This window comes from Spea bombifrons, chromosome 10, assembly GCF_027358695.1.
Source record: "Spea bombifrons isolate aSpeBom1 chromosome 10, aSpeBom1.2.pri, whole genome shotgun sequence".
Taxonomy (NCBI): Eukaryota; Metazoa; Chordata; class Amphibia; order Anura; family Pelobatidae; genus Spea; species Spea bombifrons.
In genome coordinates this window covers 21012994-21032725 of record NC_071096.1, presented here as the reverse complement: position 1 = coordinate 21032725, position 19732 = coordinate 21012994, and the positions used below count along the sequence as shown (strand labels likewise).

The window sequence follows — 19732 nt, the reverse complement described above, 5'->3', positions numbered from 1 at the left end:
TTTTCTAGCTGTCATCCCCCATTTATGTTTGATTCAGTATCACACAGTCAGTTTCTGAGAGTAAAAAGGATAGTGTCACAGGAGACTAGATTAAAAGAACAGCTAGAAGAAATGACCAGTCACTTCTTAAAAAGAGGTTATCCATCCTCTTTACTGGACAAACAGTTGCCAGTGGTCCAAGCGAAAAATAGAGCAGAACTTTTTGTCACCAATGAAAGGCATACACAGGGGAGGGCAGGCAGCCTAAGGCCTGGGGGGCAAGTCTAGTCAAGTGGCCCATTGCACCGTCAAAGCGGCTGCGAGCGACATTGAAAGCGCCCATCGTGCGGCAGTCGCACGACGCAGGGGCGTACCTAGAGTATTTGGCACCTGTGGCAGATTCTGTATGTGGCACCCCCCCGCCACACACACTTTAAAACTGCATAGTTTCTATGGTTAGGCAAACATTGACAGGGGTACAGCATAATTGTTTTCATTATATACTGACGTACACATTGACAATGGTACAGCATAACTGCTATCATTATATACTTAGGGATTACGCTGTACCACCGTCAATGTGTGCCTATACATTGAGCCAGACACTGACAATACTGCAGTACAACCCCTATCACTATATACTAAGCCAAACATTGATGTGGTGTAGGCCTACCACGTCAGTGACTGGCTTAGTATATAGTTGGGATGCACTGGAATGAAAATTCAGCATTCACTTGGCCAAACCCCTCCCCCCCAAAAAAGCAAACTTTAAAATACTTTATTAAAAGTAACACACCAAAATCAGACAAAAAAAAATCAATTACAATATTAATGTATATATATATATATATAATTAACAGCAATCACAATCCTATCATGCAAAGGTTGTAGCATGTGCTGGCTGACTTAGCATGATAGGAGTGTGATTGCTGTTTGCTATAAAATATATATATATTAATAGTATTATTGAATTTTTCTGTCCAATTTTGGTGTGTAATTAACCTATGTATAAAGAAAATATGTTTATAAATTAAATTGCATACGAGATATTCTTTTTAAATGCGTTTACTCACGTTGCGTAAACATAAAAGACCCTGTCCCCAATCACACTACAAAACACAAAATAAAACCGTCCTTCATTGATCCTTACACGGCTGGTGGTTTTATATAACAATATCTCTGCATTTTGTTTTGTAATCTGCAAATAGAGTGTCGTCCCGTCCGATTTCATTAAAAGCAAAATGTTGTGAAATAAGGGTTCTAACTACATCCTCCTTTCTTTGGACTACACTACCCAGCGATCTAAGCAGGCTTACAGGAAGTGCTGGACCGGAAGTTTATCTTTCCGCAACCCTTGTCTGGAAAGATGGCGTGTATACGGAGCCACGTGTGGGTCGGTACCGAGACTGGGATATTGAAAGGTGATTTTGATACATGCCTGAAGCTATTGTGCCTTTTTTGTTTAGAAGAGAAGGCACATACTACTTTTAAATGATGAGACTTCGTTAAGTGTAGCATTTTATATGTGCTTATTAAGCGCAGATGTTTTCAGTTTATATGTGACGTGTGTTTAACTCTATGAGGTAGACCTTCGATAACAAACGTTAATCTTGAAAATTAATTTTTAATTTAGTAATGAAGACATGTCAATTTTATGCTATAAGTATAACAAGTAGCGTGGTTAAGAGGCTTTCTTTAATACCAAACGCCATTTATATTTATTTTATTCAATGTGAATCATTCAGGGATAAATCTGGTGAAGAAGCAAGCAGCTAATTGTACAGATGTGTCATCCCTCAACCGTGAGCAAGAAATAAGTGTTATGTGCTGGGGTGATACTCAGGAATCTGAGGTGAGATAAATCTTTTTGTGTGTGTATATATATATATATATATATATATATATATATATATATATATATATATATATAATTATTCAAAATTATAACTGGTTAGTCTCTTTCCTTAGACACACACAAACCAATATGTTTTAAAGGGGCAACCACTGGCATAACTACAGGGTGGCCTGTGGACATCCAAATGCCTGTGGTACCAGTGCCACCTGTGGAGTAAGTACAGGCATGCTGTAATACCTTGGTCCCAAGTAATCATCAGTCTGCTATGTGTCAGCTTGTGCTACGTGCTAGAATTACTAGGCTGTGGTCCAGGTGCCTGCAGGCTAAGCTGATCACAAGGAGCATCTATGTATTAGTATGTGTTAGTGTGGCTGAGAGTAATGTGCACGTTTCAGCGCCTATGGTTTGGATAGGAATTGTATATATGCTGTATGTCTGGGTACATCCGTTTGGGCAAGCGTTGTCTTTATGTTTGCGTCATTGTGGTCAGTATGACTGTGTGACAGTGGGACTGCAAGTGGTGAGCTTGTTTCAGTTTGTGTCGGTTGTTTAGTTTCAAAAACAGTCTCGCATTTGGAGGAGATAATCTTACCCATTTTCAAAATCAAGGCATTTGCTCCCATAAAGCAAATTGAGTTCGAAGCTTTAGTGGGCAAGTAGTTCGCTCATCTAATGCTGTTGTGTTGATACAATGTTTGTATTTGCCCTTCAGGGCAGCTGTGAGTGTGTGGTCAGATCTTTTCCGTCTTTGCTGTCTTGCGTAGCCTTTTTTTCATTTCTCCATGTTAAATGATATTGAAATACCGTAGGGGTTCCAAAAACTGCTTGTTTGTCCTTTACTTAGGTACTCATTGGGTGCAGAGATGGAATTGTCAAGGTGTACAGTGTTGAAAAATCTAAATTTACAGAATGTCATGATTTCAGAGGAGGGGAAGGGTCATTCTGTGGTCTAGGGGTCCTAAACAAGTAAGTGCAGAAGATCCAGGAAATTATAAAAACCTACTATGTGATAGTCTGGAGTTTAATTATGTTTCTTACATTATATTTTTAGTGCTATTATAACTTGTGTGGAGTCTGGACTTCTCAAAGTTTGGAGGGAAGGAGCCTCTGAGAATGTAAGTATATACATCTTTATATCGATCTTCTTAGCCCCAGCACTTAACATCAAGGAAGTAATATGTTCTGGGCTATTAACAGCCTGATCTGCCCACTATCAACAGTGCTATGGAATAATGTAACCACACTCAAAACAAGTACTGCAAGAGATATAAATACCTGAAGTGTTGACGCAGCAAGTTGCCCCTATCGTGCCAAGTACAGCGGTGCCGCAGTCTCTTACAGACTGAAAAGGAGGAGGAATGACAAGATTTTAAATATTTAAAGGGATCTCCTTTATCATATCATCAGAAGTTGCCCCTCTTGTTATAAGAGAGATGCTTGGAATCTGCAAAGACCCAGAGGGGCTTTTAGTATTCATAATATTTCTTCCCAGAGGGATATTGACAGAGTTCCGATGAGGGCAGAGGGAGCTCAATCTTTATAGCTTGACGGAAACAAGAAAGAGGGGAGATGTGATAGAAACATTTAAACAAAAGACGTTTAAAAAAAGTACAGGTGAGAAGCTTATTGCAAAGAAGGTGAAATGTAGCGCAAGGTCATTATCTAAATTAAAAACTAGAGGGTCAGAGTCTTAGATGTAATTAGGGCTGCAACAACTAATTGTTAAAATCGATAATGAAAATTGTCAACGATTTTCATTATCGATAAGTTGAATCGATTTTATCGAAATATAAGATGAGGGTTTTTTCAGAGCAAATGCTCTGGAGAATACTCCTCGTCTTATAAACGCACCTCAAATAGAGTTCGGACTATAAGATTAAGATCCAGATCCCCGTGGAGCTGCAGGGGACCTGGATCCTCCTCTTTGGCAGGCAGTGAACGTTGCTTCCGCTTGGGCTTTTATCATTGAGTACCGGTGTGACATGACCTTCCGGTGCTCCATCATAGAAGCCCCAGCGGAAGTACTGGCCAGCAGCAGTGGATGTTGTCTGAGCGCATCACGCAGACGATCACTGGCTGCCTGAGAGGAGGATTCCCCACAGTGCTGCAGGAGACCTGGATCCTCCTTTCTGGCAGCCGGTGAACGTCTGCGCACAGACATCCTCCACTGCTGCCCCCACTTCCGCCAGGGCTTCTATTATGGCGCGCCAGTGTGACCTTCCGGTGCTCGGTCATAGCTCCAGCGAAAGTGGTGGGCAGCAGCAGCGGAGGTTGTCTACGCGCATCTCGCATACGTTCACCAGCTGCCCCCACTAGACGCCACGGGAGTCTGGAGCATGGGGGGTAAGTCTGGGGGTAGCGGCATATAGGGGGGTATAAGGCATATATCTGGGGGGCAGGTTGGGAAATAAAAACAAGAAATTTTTCTCAATCATAGTTTTTATTAAATATGAAAAATAGTTTACATGTGATTATTTACTCGTAAAGCTTTAAATATTAAAACCTAGTTTGAGAAATATTGTGTTTGGGTTCTTCTTCCTTTTTAAATCTAGCTTTTATTATGTCAGTAAAATAAGGCAATTAGAGAAATGCCATTGAGATAAGTGTTGTGTGTACAGAGTACAATGACACGTTAATGTAAACTTTAAGTTTTTTTTTTGTTTTTTTTTTATTCTGATGTTTGTTTTTAACACTCAGTTTGTTCATTAAATGATTTCAAATACATGAAAACATTTACATTTTTTTTAACAATTAATCTAAAAAATAATGGTTAGTTGCAGCCTTAGATGTAATGTAAGGATGTTTAACTTTACCAAAAGGGTAACAGTGAAGGAGTTTAAGTATGCATGGGGCAGGCATAAAGCTGTCGTGTGTTTAACTGGGCTAGGTGGTCCAAATGGTTCTTATTGGCTGTCAAATAGTTTTTCCCTATGTTGTACTGCTCTTAAAACTCAAAAGAATGAGAGATGCTAAATTGTTAACATTTCCAAAAGGCCAGTACCTATTCCAGTAGGCATGAAAACACTTTACAAACCACCTTCTCTGCCCACCAATCCCAAAGTATTACAGGCGCAAAGGGTAGGCGTACAGATGATTCTATTGGGTAATCTGATCTCCCTGTTCAAAGGGCCTGTTACAATGGAGATCTCTGATCTCCCCAGCTGGTGCATTAGACTATGGAAGTATTCTCTAGTTGCACTGCATATAGAGGACAGCTATAACTGAGGTAGGTCCTTGGTCAGGCCAAGGGCAGCTTCCAACTTGTATAAGGGAGTGGGTTTTTTTTTTTTTATCCTCCTCCAAAAAATGTGTGAGGTATTCTTTATAAATCTGGGATTTAGTGTAGTGAAAGAAAAAACCTAGTCCTTAAGTTTTTGTGTTTGCAATGCCTTTCTTCAATCATTGTTTCAAGGGCTTTTTTTTTTTACATTTATAAAAATATGTTCTGTATCAAAATTATACACAGCTGATGTAAATGGGAACAAAATGCCTGTTATATATTAACTTGCTCGAATTTTGAAACCACTATATTCCTATATAATCTTCTTTGTTTTAACGTTTTCCAATTCCCACCTCACTAACTTCAAAATATAATCTTAAAGGTGTATATATATTAAATCCCTTACTGTCCCTTACAAAAACATTTCAAAAATAACATTGGGACCAAGGGAATCATTCTTACTGTTCTCTAAATTCTCCAGCTCACACTCACAGTGGAAACGACATAACATGAGGCGAGTGGTCATAATGTTATAGCTGATCAGTGTATAGAAAATTCACGCTCTAACACTATACGTACTGATTCAAGCACTATACTTATAGCACACACACTGTCATTGTGAATCAAGCACCCTACACTTTCCTGCAAGGGGAGCGGTGAAGGGTGAGGAGCTCAGTGGGGTCACGTAATGCATGTTGTGACGCTGCCGGGCACCTCACAGCACCCTTTTCACTGTGCCTCAGCAGGTAAGTGTAGGATACTGGATTTGCAATGGTAGCCATGGCCAGCTTTTAGCCCCTTGTCCCGCAAAACCCTTGGAGACAGGAAGTCTTTTCTAGTTGCCATGGTGACCTGATGTTTGGGGGTTATGACGCACCTGGTAGGCCATTAGTCACAAAAGGGTTAAAGGACTTAAAGAACTCTTCTCAAGGGCTTCCTGGACACAACATACAGAGTTTGCTGCTGTTACCTCCCTTAGCCTGATGTCTTGTTATAGCTCCGTTGTGTGCTGTCTTGGATATTAAGGAAGCTCACTTTCCTTAGAATTGCCTTTCATTGCTGTTCCTATGGCAGCACGCACATATTAATTTCTTCAATTGCATAATTTTGCCTTCAAGGTTTTCTTTTTAGTAATAGGATAGGAAACTCCCGAAGACCATCTCCACTAAGTAGACATAAAAGTGACCTAAAATCAGGACATAAAAGGTATTAGGGAAAAAATAATGATTTCATGTGTGCGATTGTGTATATATTGTGACAACCCCTGTAGCACGAGGGCCATAAACGTCAGTTAGGGGTCTTAAGCACAGTCCTCTAGGGCAATCGGAGTCAGGAACACCTGTTTGTAGCAAATTTATTTTTAATCGCTCAAACCCCAAAACCAAATCATAAAAAGAAAACCTAGCTCCCAATTGGAGCCCTAACTAAACTATGCTGGTCCAGGCTGACCAGCCTAATCACCCACTAACTTGACCTCCCAGCCAGACCCAGCTGTGCCAGGCTCTGGAAAACCTCCCCCAGACAGCACAGGCAGGTATTGCCTCACTTGGCTCAGGGATGGTCTTCTCGTTCAGGGCCTCTCCTTGCCCTGGGAGCTCAGGGAAACTTCCTCCCCCCCCAACAGTCTCTCTGAGTATCAGGCTCCAGGGGTTTTTAATGCCCAGCACCTGTGCCTGACGCCGGCCCCATAGGAATCCCGGACCGGATCCTGCGGACTTCTTGCCCAGCATGGAATTTCCACAAAATGGGGAAACGGAGCATTGGCCCACCCTGCTCTCCAATTGCTCCAACCCAGGGACCCATATTTACTATCTGGACAGCACCTGTACCCAAATGCCACACTAAGCGTCTCCCTGGGGTTTACACTGTCACAATATGTATGTGTGTGTGTATATATAATTTTTTTTTTTTTAAGCTGGAAGTTCAGGTTGGTGCTGGAGTTCAGAAGATGTGCCAATGTGACACTCAACGTGTTAAAGTGGGGACTGGTGGAAAAGAGAATGACTTAAAAATATGGGATCTGCAGAGACCAGAGGAGCCAATCTTCAGGGCTAAGAATGTGAGTTGTTCGGTTTTAAAGCTATATGAAGCATCAGTGGAAATATGCATCTAATGGTGGTGTTTATAATGCCAGGCATGGTCCCCTAAGTCAACTTTATTTTTGGACACTGCTTTTTTTATAAAAAGGTTATTATGTTTCCCATAACCATAGAAAACCTTTAAAATCTTCAGTCATAACGGCTCATTTGTATATGTTGTCGTCCTTGATTGTTGCTGATGCCAAGTCACTCTTATTCAGGTGAGAAATGATTGGTTGGACTTGCGAGTACCAATCTGGATCAGAGATCTGGAATTCATACCAGAAACAGACAAGATTGTCAGCTGCACAAGTTACCGCCAGGTAGGTTTGGGCCATCCTTCACTTCCTTCATTGTAGTAACATGGAAATTATTCACATTCACGGTTGTATTCACATTAAATGCATATGATAGTTGTGTCATCTAGGGATGCACTGAAATGAAAATTCTGGACCAAAACCTAAAATTTAGGATGCACTTGTGCATTCCTGCGCTAGACTCCGAATATAGGTCGCACCCCCACTTTAAAGACTTACGGTATTTAATAGGAATCACATTCCTCTATCATGCAGAAGCAGCCAGTACATGTTGAAACCTGGCTAGCTGTGTATTGATGCTGCCAGCACCAATAAAATGCTGCCCTGCAGGATGGGGTCTGCACATCACTTACAGCCTCCCTGTGCCATGCCCCCCTCTTACACATCCACTCTATCATTCATTCACTCATTCATATACTCATTCACTGATATTAATTTGCTCATTCACAGATACTTATTAATTTGCTCACTCATTCATACACCCTCCCCCGCCCCGTTACCTAACCTGCAGATTTCCTGGTGCCGCTTGCAGACTTTTGCAGGGGCTGCTGCTTCCCTCTGCGTCGCTCGCGCTCTGTCCGAACAAGTTCTCTTGTACCGCCAGGGGCAGCAGGAACGAAGCAGGGTCATGTGACGTAAATTCACGTGACTCCGCTGGGTTCCTGTTTCCCCTGGGCATAACAAGAGACTCACTTAAGCAGCAATTTCCCCTTCCCCGTCCCTCCGCCCAGCCCAATATGTTTCGGGCCACTGATATTTCGGTGCATCACTTGTGTAGTCCCTTTAGATTTTAGTGTTGTCTGCAGAATCCCCCTGTTTGGATTTGCCTCTTTCCCCACCCCTCAGCTAAATGCCTTGCAGGAGATAGGTTGGCAAACACATCTCCCTATCTGGGCATGCTTTCCTCCGGTCAGATCCATTGGTTTAATGTGTATTCTTCTATAGTGGGGCTGTTTAGACATTAAGCTGCAGACTCGCATAGAAAGAATGCATGTAAAAGTACCTTTTAACCCCTTAAGGACAATTGCCTATTTTCTTAAATGTTTGTCTGGGACGAGCGATTTTGCTATTTTAGCTATGTGTGCATTGAAACAGAATTGCACACATATTTTTTGAATGTATCCCCACATATTATATATTGTTTTTTTAAGGACAGACAGGGCTTTCTTTTGAAACCATCTTTAGAGAATTAACCCTTTGTTTACTCTTATTATAATGGACAAATGGATGAAATTACACAAAAAATTAGTTTTTTTTTCCAGTTTTGTTAAACATAATTTATAGAAAACTAGCGCAACTAAAGAAAACTGCCTCAAAATACATTCACATATTTGTCCTGAGATTGGAAATACCTGATATGCCTAGGATTTTCATGTATTTTTGTTAGTTATGGATCATATATTGAAAGGAACAAATTTCGACAATTTTATGTGATGGGCCCTTGTCTGTTTCTGGACCCCCTGGCAGTCCCCAAGTTTAATTTACCCCATCTTGGCAGTCTGTTTGCAATAGTAGACCCCCAAGGCAACGCGGCAAGTGGTATTTTGTACCTCTTCAAGTGGTCGTTTTTTAACCATTTGCTGCCAAAAATTAGAGTAACACTATTTTGTCATTTTTTTTACACAAAAAGTGAACTTTTTGTGTGAATTGTGTACACCTGGTGGGTGCTGCTGCCACAAAACCCCCCATTTTGCATTCTGCTGTGTCCCCCCAGTACAGCGGTGCCTCCAGTTTATGCATATACCAGGCTTTTCTGTAGTTATAGGGTCCTATAGCAGACGTGTAATTTTCAGCTTTCAAACGTGGAATTTGGACCATTTGATTGTAGAGGTCCATGTCTGGTTTTGGACCCCCTGGCTGTCCCCAAGTTTAATTTACCCCATCTTGGCAGTCTGTTTGCAATAGTAGACCCCCAAGGCAACGTGGCAAGTGGTATTTTGTACCTCTTCAAGTGGTCATTTTTTAACCGTTTCCTGCCAAAAGTTAGAGTAACATTATTTTGTCATTTTTTTTACACAAAAAGTGAACTTTGTGTGAATTGTGTACACCTGGTGGGTGCTGCTGCCACAAAACCCCCCATTTTGCATTCTGCTGTGTTCCCCCCAGTACAGCGGTACCTCCAGTTATGCAGATGAAATTTAGGGATGGGCAGCTGCTCAGGGGTGAACGGGAGTAGCATGGTACTCCCTAAAACAATCGCTGACACAGAATCCTGGCTGGGAAGGGCAAAAAGGACAGTAGAATGAAGTGTCCTTCCTTTTGCCTTTCCTTCGGCACACTCTGCATTCCTTTTGGGGGGTTCTCTTTTTGATTGTTGGGGGGATTTTATAAATAAGGTGGGCTTCAGCAGTCCTTCCTACTGCTGGACCTGCTGAAGGGCGGGGCGCATTAGAAGTCAACACCTCGGAGATCAACTGGAGCTGAAATTGGAGAAAAGTTTTTCCTCCGGGGTGTGACTTTTTAAAAATGAGGAAGGCATTGTGGGTGGCGATCTGCATCATGTAGATTGCCACCTTTTTGTACCACGCCCTACACTTCCTCATGATAAGGTATGGCTGTAGCAGCTGGTCTGCCAGGTCCACACCTCCCATATGCTTATCATAAGCTCTGATGCACGCTGGTTTCACAGTAACCCCAGCTCTGCCACGGACAGGAACGCGCATAGTGCTCTCGTCATGGATGGTGCTGAGCATGCACACATTCTTCCTGTCCCTAAACTTAAGTGCCAGCAGCTCCTCCTGGCGCAGAGCAGAGCATTCCCCCTTTTTTAACCGGGTCTTTGCTAATTTTGCTGGGAACCCCTTGCGGTTACTCCTTATAGTTCCACAGGCGACTGTCTCGAAGCAGTAAAGCAATCGGAACAAAGGGACACCGGTGTAAAAATTATCAAGGTACAGATGGTACCCTTTGTTCATCAGGGGTAGTATAAGGTCCCACACAATTTTAGCAGTGGTTCCCAGATGTTCTGGGCAACCAGGAGGGTCAAGGTGGCAGTCCTTTCCCTCATAGACCCGGAATGCATGAACATACCCACTTTCACTCTCACAGAGTTTGTAGAACTTAACTCCATACCTGGAGCGTTTTGAGGGTATATGCTGTTTAAACGTGAGTCTCCCCTTGAACTTCATGAGAGACTCATCAATGGTCAAAGTCTGCTGGGGGGTATACAACTCAGCAAATCTGGCCTGAAGGTGGGTAATCAGGGGCCGTACCTTATATAGCCTATCATACTGGGGGTCTTCTTTTGGGGGGCACAGGCTATTATCATTGAAATGCAGAAAACGTAACAGCATCTTATAACGTAACCTAGGCATTGTATGGGGGAATATCGGGGTAGACATAACAATGTCTTTGCTCCAGTAGGAGTGTACAGAGGGTTTTTTAATGATGCCCATGCAAAGGCTAAGGGCCCAAAATTGGCGGAGCTCCATGGCATCCGTTGGATCCCAGTTTTGCTGCTTGGAGAAGCTGCAAGTTGGGTGGGCAGCAATATAATTCGCTGCATAAATATTAGTTTGGGAGGCTATCATAGCCAAAATATCCTCCCCAAGAAAGAGGTCCAGATATTGGACCGGGGTAAAACCTGCCACATCCACCTTTATGCCAGACGTGGCAGTAAAAGGTGGGATGACTGGTGAGGTTTGGGGGAACCCATACTTCACCAGCATCTGCGGCAGGTGGTATGTCTCCTCTTTGCCGCTGGCTCAGCAGCAAGAGGAACTGTGACACTGACATCGCTGTCAGTGTCAGAAAACTGACCTGCGTCAAAGTCTGACGCGGTGTCAGTCTCGCTACCATCAGAGGCAGATGCCAACATGGCATAAGCCTCTTCAGCAGTATACTGCTTCTTCATTTTCAAAAAAAACTAGCACTAACTCCTAACGCAAACGAATTCTTACTGGATATTTGGGGGAAAGGGTACCTAAACTAGTACTGATTTTTTTTTTTTAAAAACCAAAAAAGCAATACAATAAAGATCAATCAAATGATCAAATAAGAAGATAAACTGTCAATAGCAATGGAAAAATGAAACAATTGCTCAGTAACACACAAAGCAACCCCTCTCTCTCTGATACAAGATCAAAGTGAACCTTAGGAAGAGGTTGGGCTTTGTGGGGTCACTGAGCGGTCATTTCTTGGGATGTGACCACTGTGATTGGTTTTCACAGCAATCACATAACTGTAATTTCATATTGGATGATCCTGGTTTGCCTAAACTACCAAGGCAACCAGGATCAACCCACCCCATCAACCCCCACGAATGTGGGGGCTGATCCCTGGAGATTAGTGACAAGCCCCCTAGGCTTGCCTAATCCTCCATCCAATCAGAACTCTCCTTTGGGCATTGCAGGCTTGCCTCAATGAAGAGGCATCCTGGAATGCGGGGGGGGGGGCGTGATTGACAGACCAGTGATATGAATCACTGGTCTGTCGTTTAACCCACCGATCGCTGCGATTCACAGTGAATCACAGCGATTGGGGGGGTTGTGAAGCCCCCTCTGGGGCATTGCAGGCTTCCCTCAACGAAGAGGGAGTCTGGAATGCCCTTCACCAGATTTGCATCTGGTTCGGGGGCGGGGGGAAGCGTGATTGACAGACCAGTGATATGAATCACTGGTCTGTCGTTAACCCACCAATCGCTGCGAATCACAGCGATCGGGGGGGGGTTGTGAAGCCCCCTCTGGGGCATTGCAGGCATGCCTCAATGTAGAAGCAGCCTGGAATGCCCCTTATCCGATTTGCATCGGGGGCAGGGGCGGGGGGAGCGTGAATGACAGACCAGTGTTATGAATCACTGGTCTGTAGTTTAACCCACCGATCGCTGCGATTCACGGTTAATCACAGCGATCGGGGGGGGGGTTGTGAAGCCCCCTCTAGGGCATTGCAGGCTTCCCTCAACGAAGAGGGAGTCTGGAATGCCCTTCACCAGATTTGCATCTGGTTCAGGGGGGGGCGTGATTGACAGACCAGTGATATGAATCACTGGTCTGTCGTTTAACCCACCGATCACCGTGATTCACGGTGAATCACAGCGATCGGGAGGTTGTGAAGCCCCCTCTGGGGCATTGCAGGCATGCCTCAATGTAGAAGCAGCCTGGAATGCCCCTTACCCGATTTGAATCGGGGTCCGGGGGCGTGTTTAACAGACCGGTGATTTGCATCGCCGGTCTGTTTAAACCGCCGATCTCCGTGAATTGCGGAGATCGGAAGGTTGCAAACCTTTTCTTCTGGGCTTGCCTGGACAGTGAGGCTTCCAGGAAAACCGCGATGTCGCCGATCGCGGCAAAAACGCTGCGGTAAACGGCAAGTAACGTTACCACGTACATGTACGGGCATTGTCGTTATCGCGTTGCACGGCAACCCCGTACATGTACGTGGATTGTCGTTAAGGGGTTAAGTTGTCTATTGGGTTGGCAGCGGGGGCAGGAAAGAACACTTTGCTTACACAGGCCAACTCTGGAGTTAGCGGATTGTGAGTATACCGTGCTTGTTCAATGGCAAGTAGTCGGTACTGAACAGATCTCCACCAAGCTAAGAGCAGGGAAATCGTGTTAATGTATGGAATTTTTACAAATCCCTCCATGAATTTACAAGGGAAAAGAAAATAATTTTAAGTGCATATGATTTTAACTGTTATTGGCCTTCCCATCCTGTAGGTTAGAATCTATGACCCCAACAGTTCTCAGAGGAGACCAGTTTTTGAGGTACTGTATGGAGAAGAGCCTTTGACTGCGCTGAGCATCACTTCAGATGGCAGGTGAGAGAGAGAGGATCACAATAATAGTAGTGCAAACAATAGTCTTAGTCTTTCATTTTTTTTTAACTAGTGTGGTGTTAAACCAAATATTAAAATATAACACAAAGGTTTATCTACATTAACAGATATTTAATAAGCGACAAAAACACAGTAACTTACAATAGAGTGACAGCACAAAAAACAATGGAACACTTTCCAAGACTAACCTGCAACCAAAAGGCCCAACATAACCCAGCACAACGCAGATTGCTCCATCCATGCAGGATGGTGGGCAGAGAGAGACTGAACTAAGATTTTGCATTCAACAGGCATATTGAATCACTGTAGGTGTGCCCTCGTTAACATATCAAAAGACACGTGTTACGGGAAGAGTTCAACTGGCATAAACATTAACAATACTTGTTATGTCACCACAACTAGTGGTCGGTAACTACAAGAAATATAGATACTTTCTGATTGGATTGCTCAGATGACCAAGGATCAAATTGTAGACCACCACTACTGGTGGAGTCCCTTACTGACTGTCTGTCTTTTATTGATAGGTCTGTTTTGGTTGGAAATTCTCATGGTAACATTGGAGTGATCGACCTGCGGAAAGGTAGCAACTGTTTGCATTCACTCCGTTCTTGTACCCTGTGTGGATTCTCATCTTTATTCTCCTTTTCTTTTCAGGTCGCCTCCTTCACTCTCTGAAAGGGTGTGCAGGCTCCATACGCTCCATCCAGTGTCACAAGTCAATGTCCCTAGTGGCCTCTTGTGGTTTAGACAGGTTCCTGCGGATTCATCACATAAATGAGAAGGAACTTTTGCACAAGGTATGAACCAGTATGTATGTATGTATGTATGTGTGTATATATATATATATATATATATATTACACACACGCATATCTTTCTGTTTTTAGGCTAGTTATGGGTTTGTAGTATAGTAATGCTTTTTATACTTTTTTTAGGGCTTTCAATCCAATTTAAGTGGTTACAAGTGATAAAGGTGCTTACTGATTTAGTGATACTGCAACGATTCAGGAATAGTGGTAACAATTTGGGGAATTCTGGTCTGGCGCAAGCTTTTTAATTCAAACATTGGTACTCATTTTAACTTTATACTATCTCTGACTTCTTCCTCGTAGTGTGAGCTGGCTACAAGTGGGTGGCCGCTCCCGAATTTTGTAAATGAGTCTTTACCAGCAGTAACAACACACCAGTCAGGATACAAAAGAAACTAGTTATTGTTGGGGCGAGGGACAGGGTTCTAAGACAAAAATGGAAAGAAAACTTACCTGAGGTAGAAGGTGCAGCTGCCCTCCTCAGTGGTCCAACAAATCTTCCAATTAAAATCAGCAGGAGCGTTAAACAGACCCCAGTCAGCAGTGTTTTTCAAGCCACCGCTGGAGGTATGTTTTTTTTCTTCAGAGTGAACTAACATTAATGAGAAGAGAATGTTACATTTTACAGTTTAGTGTGACTAATGGATCCATCTTCACTGTATACCAGTGACAGCCGCTTCTTTGCTACTTTTCATATTATCCTCCCTATGGTGGATCTTTTTTTTGGCAGCCCTAAGAGGAGTACAAATATGAGGTGAATTTTAGGGCTGCAACTAACGATTATTTTCATAATCGATTAGTTGGCCGATTATTTTTTCGATTAATCGGATAAAAAAAATTAATGTACATTTTTCATTTATTTAAAATAATTTAATAAACAAATGGTGTTAAATACAAACAGCAGAATGAAAAAAACTTTGATAAAATGCATTTCGTGTCTTTATTTCCCAAACAGCCCCCCCAATTTATACACATTTGAGCCCAGGCTTGCCACGCTGCCTCCCCGACATGCCACGCTGCCTCCCACATATGCCACTCCACGCTGCCTCCCACATATACCACTCCACTCTACCCCCACATATGCCACTGTGCCTGATACGCCCTGATACATCACTCCATCCTCCCCAGACATGCCACACTGCCTCCCAGACATGCCACGCTGCCCTCCCCACATATGCCTTATATACCGTATATGCCCTATACCCCCAGATATGTCACTCCATCCTCCCCAGATATGCCTTATACCCCCCAGATATCTCATAGTCCCCTCATAGAGTCACAGACCTGTTCACAGCACACTGACACCATACTTTTATAAATAAGTACTGGGTTAATCTTCACTGCCCCCAGGATTTAGATTCCCCTTAGTCTGCCCCCCTTTATCTCTAACTGCACCTTAAGTTAACTTTATTAAATTAATTAAATTATCCCTCAGTCCTCATCATTAAATTAACCCTAAACACCCCATCAACCACAACAGCCCCTAAATTAACCCTAAACACCCCTTTAACCACAACTGCCTCAAATTGACCCCAAACACCCCATTAACCATAGCTGCCCCTAAATTAACCATAACTGCCCCTAAATTAACCCTAAACACCCCATTAACCATAGCTGCCCCTAAACACCCCATTAACCATAACTGCCCCTAAATTAACCCAAAACACCCCATTGACCATAACTGCCCCTAAATTAACCCCCACCTCCCCTAACTTTCAGCAACCCAAATATTAATTTTATACTTAGTTAGATGAGTATCACAGCCATGTGGTTCTGGCCTTCTGGGAGAAGGAAGGGGCTGGGCCAGTTGTCACAGTGATTACAGGGAGGGACTGGTAAGTAGGAGCTGCTGCTGTGAGTCACTGAAACGGTTTATATAATGAGGATAAAAATCGATTCAACTAATAATGAAATTCGTTGGCAACGATTTTCATTATCGATTTTATCGATTAGTTGTTGCAGCCCTAGTGAATTTTGATGTAATTCATTATGCAGTTTTGACATCTCTATGATACAGACTTGGGTAACTGAGTAACATGAGGTGGAGCCAAGTAAGGGTCTTGGACAGTACATCCTCACATTGTTTTCAGTAGAGCTCAGTAATGGCTTTAACATAAAATACACTGTTAAATAAAACTGGGGGCAATTTTACAGGCATTTTGGTCTTACCTCCAATTTTACTGCTGCTATACCGTGATGAGACCTTTTAGGCTAAAAAAAAAAACTTGGTTGTAAGTACATAATGTGCATTGTTGCAAATGTTAGGTAAACTAAATGATACAGAACCTGTGGCTGGCAACACTTGTTTACAGGACCATGGGTACCATGAGGATTTGGCACGCTCGTGGGAATCCCCAATATTTATGCCTTAGGAGTTTTTTGAATGGTATTCGCTGGGCATGCACTGAATCCTTGCTTTTTTGTGTGCTTATTGGTCATTAATATTGAGCAGCAACCTGGGAAACTGAATTTTTATGCCTTTTTAGGTTATGCGCTCCCCTATTTTTGTATATTTTTTTTTTTGTGCAGTTTCCAGTACGTTAATACGTTTTTCAATGAGCGTAAACAAGTCGGGGTCAGACTTTAATTATTTTGTAATATATTTGTCCTAACCTGTAATCAGTCATGGACAATTCTGTCAGCTGAAAAGGTAGTCAATGTGAAAATTCTTTATACTCTTGCTCAGTGTTGCTTGGTACCCTCAAATAAAACAGTTTATGTCCTAAATGTTTACAAATAGATTTTTGATATGAAAGAATTATCCAATCCACAGTGTCTGGTACCCCTAACAAAACAAAATGACTGTACTCTGTACTCACATCCTCCTTTTCTTCCAACCCGCGACACCCTTTTTTCTATCTTCAACTCCCTTCTTTGTCCCTCCATACCCACACCACAAACCTCTCGCTGCCCAAGATCTTGCTACCCACTTCAAAGACAAAATCAAAACTATTAGACAAGACCTCTCTTCTTTGCAACCCCCTCCTACACCACCCACCACCACCACTCTTTCCACTCATCCCATATTAACTGCCGTTTCCCCCACATCTGAAGAAGAGAGAGCCACTCTTCTTTCTTCCTCTCACCAAAGAACCTGTCCCCTTGACCCCATCACACCTCACAAAGTCTCTGTCCATCCCTTGGTCCATCATTTACCCAACTATTTAATCTTTCTCTATCATCTGGAACTGTACTAACAGCCTTCAAGCATGTGCTAATCACACCGATTCTAAAAAAAAATCCTTCCTTAGGTCCCATCTGTCTGGATAACTACTGCCCTATCTCTCTGCTTCCTTTTACCTCTAAGCTGCTTAAATGGATTGTGTACCTTACTAACTTCCTCTCCTCTACTTCCCTCCTTGAGCCTCTACAGTCTGGGTTCAAACCCCTTCACTCTGCTGAAACAGCTCTAACAAAAGTCTCCAATGACTTGCTCTCTGCCAAAGCAAAAGGTCACTTATCCATTCTAATACTATTGGATCTCTGCTGCTTTTGATACTGTTGATCACCACCTTCTTCTTGGTTCAACTTATTTGGTCTCCAGTATAATCATATGCAGATGATACCCATGATACCCAAATCTGCCAGTTTTCTCCTGATTTCTCTCCATCTCTCATGTCCTGTATTAATAACTGCTTGGTAATAAAAAAAAAACTAAAACTGAACTCATTATCTTCCCTCCTTCCATCTCCGCTCCGCTACCTGAATTCATTAACAACACGACTATCTCTCCTACTAACCAGGCCTGATGCATTAGGGTCAGCCTTGGCTCAAACCTCTCCTTCATTCCTCACATTCAGTCCCTTGCCAGATCTTGCTGCTTGCACCTAAAAAAACAACACAAAAAAAACACCACTCTTTTGGTTGGCATTCCACTCTGGCTCGTCTTTCTCCTCTGCAGTCTGTCCTAAATGCTACTGCTAGGCTCATCTTCCTTGCATGCCACTCCTCTTCTGCTTCCCCACTCTGTGAAATCCTCCACTGGCTCCCTATTACCTTTTAGAATTAAATTTAAAATCCTGGTACTAACATATAAGGCCCTCCATAACATTGCTCCTCCATACATTTCTGCCCTCGTAAGCAAATACTCTCCTACTCTATCCTTACATTCTTCCCATGGGCTAAGGCTCTCCTCCTCACTTTTCACGTCTTCCTTTTTCTGTCGACAAGATTTCACTTGGGCTGCCCCAAATCTACTTCCACCGAACCTTCAGCATTCACCCTCCCTCCCAACATTCAAGAAACATCTCAAAACTCACTTCTTCAGAGAAGCATACCATCTTAGCTGCTAGAACTTCCTTGTCACTGATACAACCACCACCTCTCACCCTTTCTCTGTGCCTTATGTTTGTCACCCCATTCCCTCAAAATCTGTATCTGTTTGTCTTAGTTTGTCAATTCTCGTCTTGTCATACCCCTTGAATTTATGTATTGTATTAAGCGATGCGTAAATTGTTTGGCGCTATGTAAATAAAAGATAATTATCTAGGAGGAAATGATGAACTAGATTGTAAGCTTGTAGAAGGTAGTGCCCTCTTCTCCAGTAGCAATCGTAACAATAGCTAATGTTGTTGTCAATTTTGTGTGTTGTCAGTTCTCACTCTCCCAGTAACTCTTCAAAATTGGCTGGTGTTTTATAAAGAAAATTAAGTGTAATTTAAAAAGTAATTTCAAAATGAAAGACTTAAGTCATTACATTAGTCACTATTATCCTGTTGCTTCACCCAGGTTTATCTGAAGTCAAGGTTAAACTGCCTGCTGCTGACGTCATGTGACAAGTGGGAGGTAAGGGGGGGGTACCTTGCTTATACTGGGTATTGTGTGTATGTGTTGAGCAAGACCATAATAAGGTATTTGAATGTTCACATAACCACACAGGAAGAAGATGTTAGTCCAATCGTAAATGAAATGAAAGAAGAGACTGATGAGGTCTGGGATGCCATGGAGACTGTGGTGGAGAAAATTTACAACAAAAGGCAACTTGTAACAAGTGAAACTAATGGACAGTGTAGTCCAACAGTATTGGTGTCTAAAAAGAAGAAAAAGAAGATTGGTGATTGATTTGTGCTACCTTCTATATTAGTACATGTGCAAGTGAATGCCCAGCATGAGGACAAAGCAAAGTTTTCTCCACGTAGCTGAGGGACATTGTGAAAACCTTAACCATTTTGGACCCTCTACATTGGAACATCAACAATCTATTTACCCAGACATGATCTGGGGGGGGTTATGTACAATGAACAGCCTGCAGAAGTAACTTCGATATTACATTGTGTGCAAAAGATGGGGTTCCATGTTTTGTTATAAACTCAGACACATGGTTCAGCTTATCGCATAAAACAGTAGATCATTATAGTAGCTATATAATAAATGGATCCAATTAACTAGCGCCTTCTTTGTTTATATAGGATACAGATGACACAAAAATGTGCACAGGCTGTACTAACTGAACGTAACCTCTTGGCGACAATTGATGGTCTGGGCACGTCACGCAAACACATTCACTTAGCGACCATTGACTTGCCGGGATTGTCATGGATTTAAGCGGCTGTAGAAAGAGATCTATGATTGCTTTCTGCACCTGAATGGTGTAACTGTAATACCTTGATGTCATCAACGTTCACCATACGTTGTCTGGTAGTGGACGCCCATTTTAAGAGTTAAGGAGGTAATCAATGATCTCCTCCTAAACTTCAATG

General features: G+C 42.6%; 1 protein-coding gene across 1 annotated transcript; it reads left to right on the top strand.

The window, feature by feature from the left end:
* The first annotated feature begins 1277 nt into the window (after nucleotides 1-1277).
* On the top strand, nucleotides 1278-19417 carry WDR74 (WD repeat domain 74). Its single transcript, XM_053448535.1, has 11 exons — nucleotides 1278-1400; nucleotides 1725-1831; nucleotides 2679-2800; nucleotides 2886-2949; nucleotides 6970-7113; nucleotides 7354-7455; nucleotides 13107-13207; nucleotides 13750-13805; nucleotides 13880-14022; nucleotides 18762-18818; nucleotides 18912-19417. The coding sequence occupies exons 1-11, from the start codon at nucleotides 1346-1348 to the stop codon at nucleotides 19092-19094; spliced, it is 1134 nt and encodes a 377-aa protein (XP_053304510.1). The 5' UTR covers nucleotides 1278-1345; the 3' UTR covers nucleotides 19095-19417.
* Nucleotides 19418-19732: the final 315 nt, after the last annotated feature.

Coding starts and splice junctions, on each gene's coding strand:
- WDR74 (XM_053448535.1), top strand. CDS start 1,346: ATGGCGTGTATACGGAGCCACGTGTGGGTCGGTACCGAGACTGGGATA. Junction 13,806..13,879: donor AGTGATCGACCTGCGGAAAG/GTAGCAACTGTT, acceptor TTTTCTTTTCAG/GTCGCCTCCTTCACTCTCTG. Junction 14,023..18,761: donor AGAAGGAACTTTTGCACAAG/GTATGAACCAGT, acceptor TGCTTCACCCAG/GTTTATCTGAAGTCAAGGTT.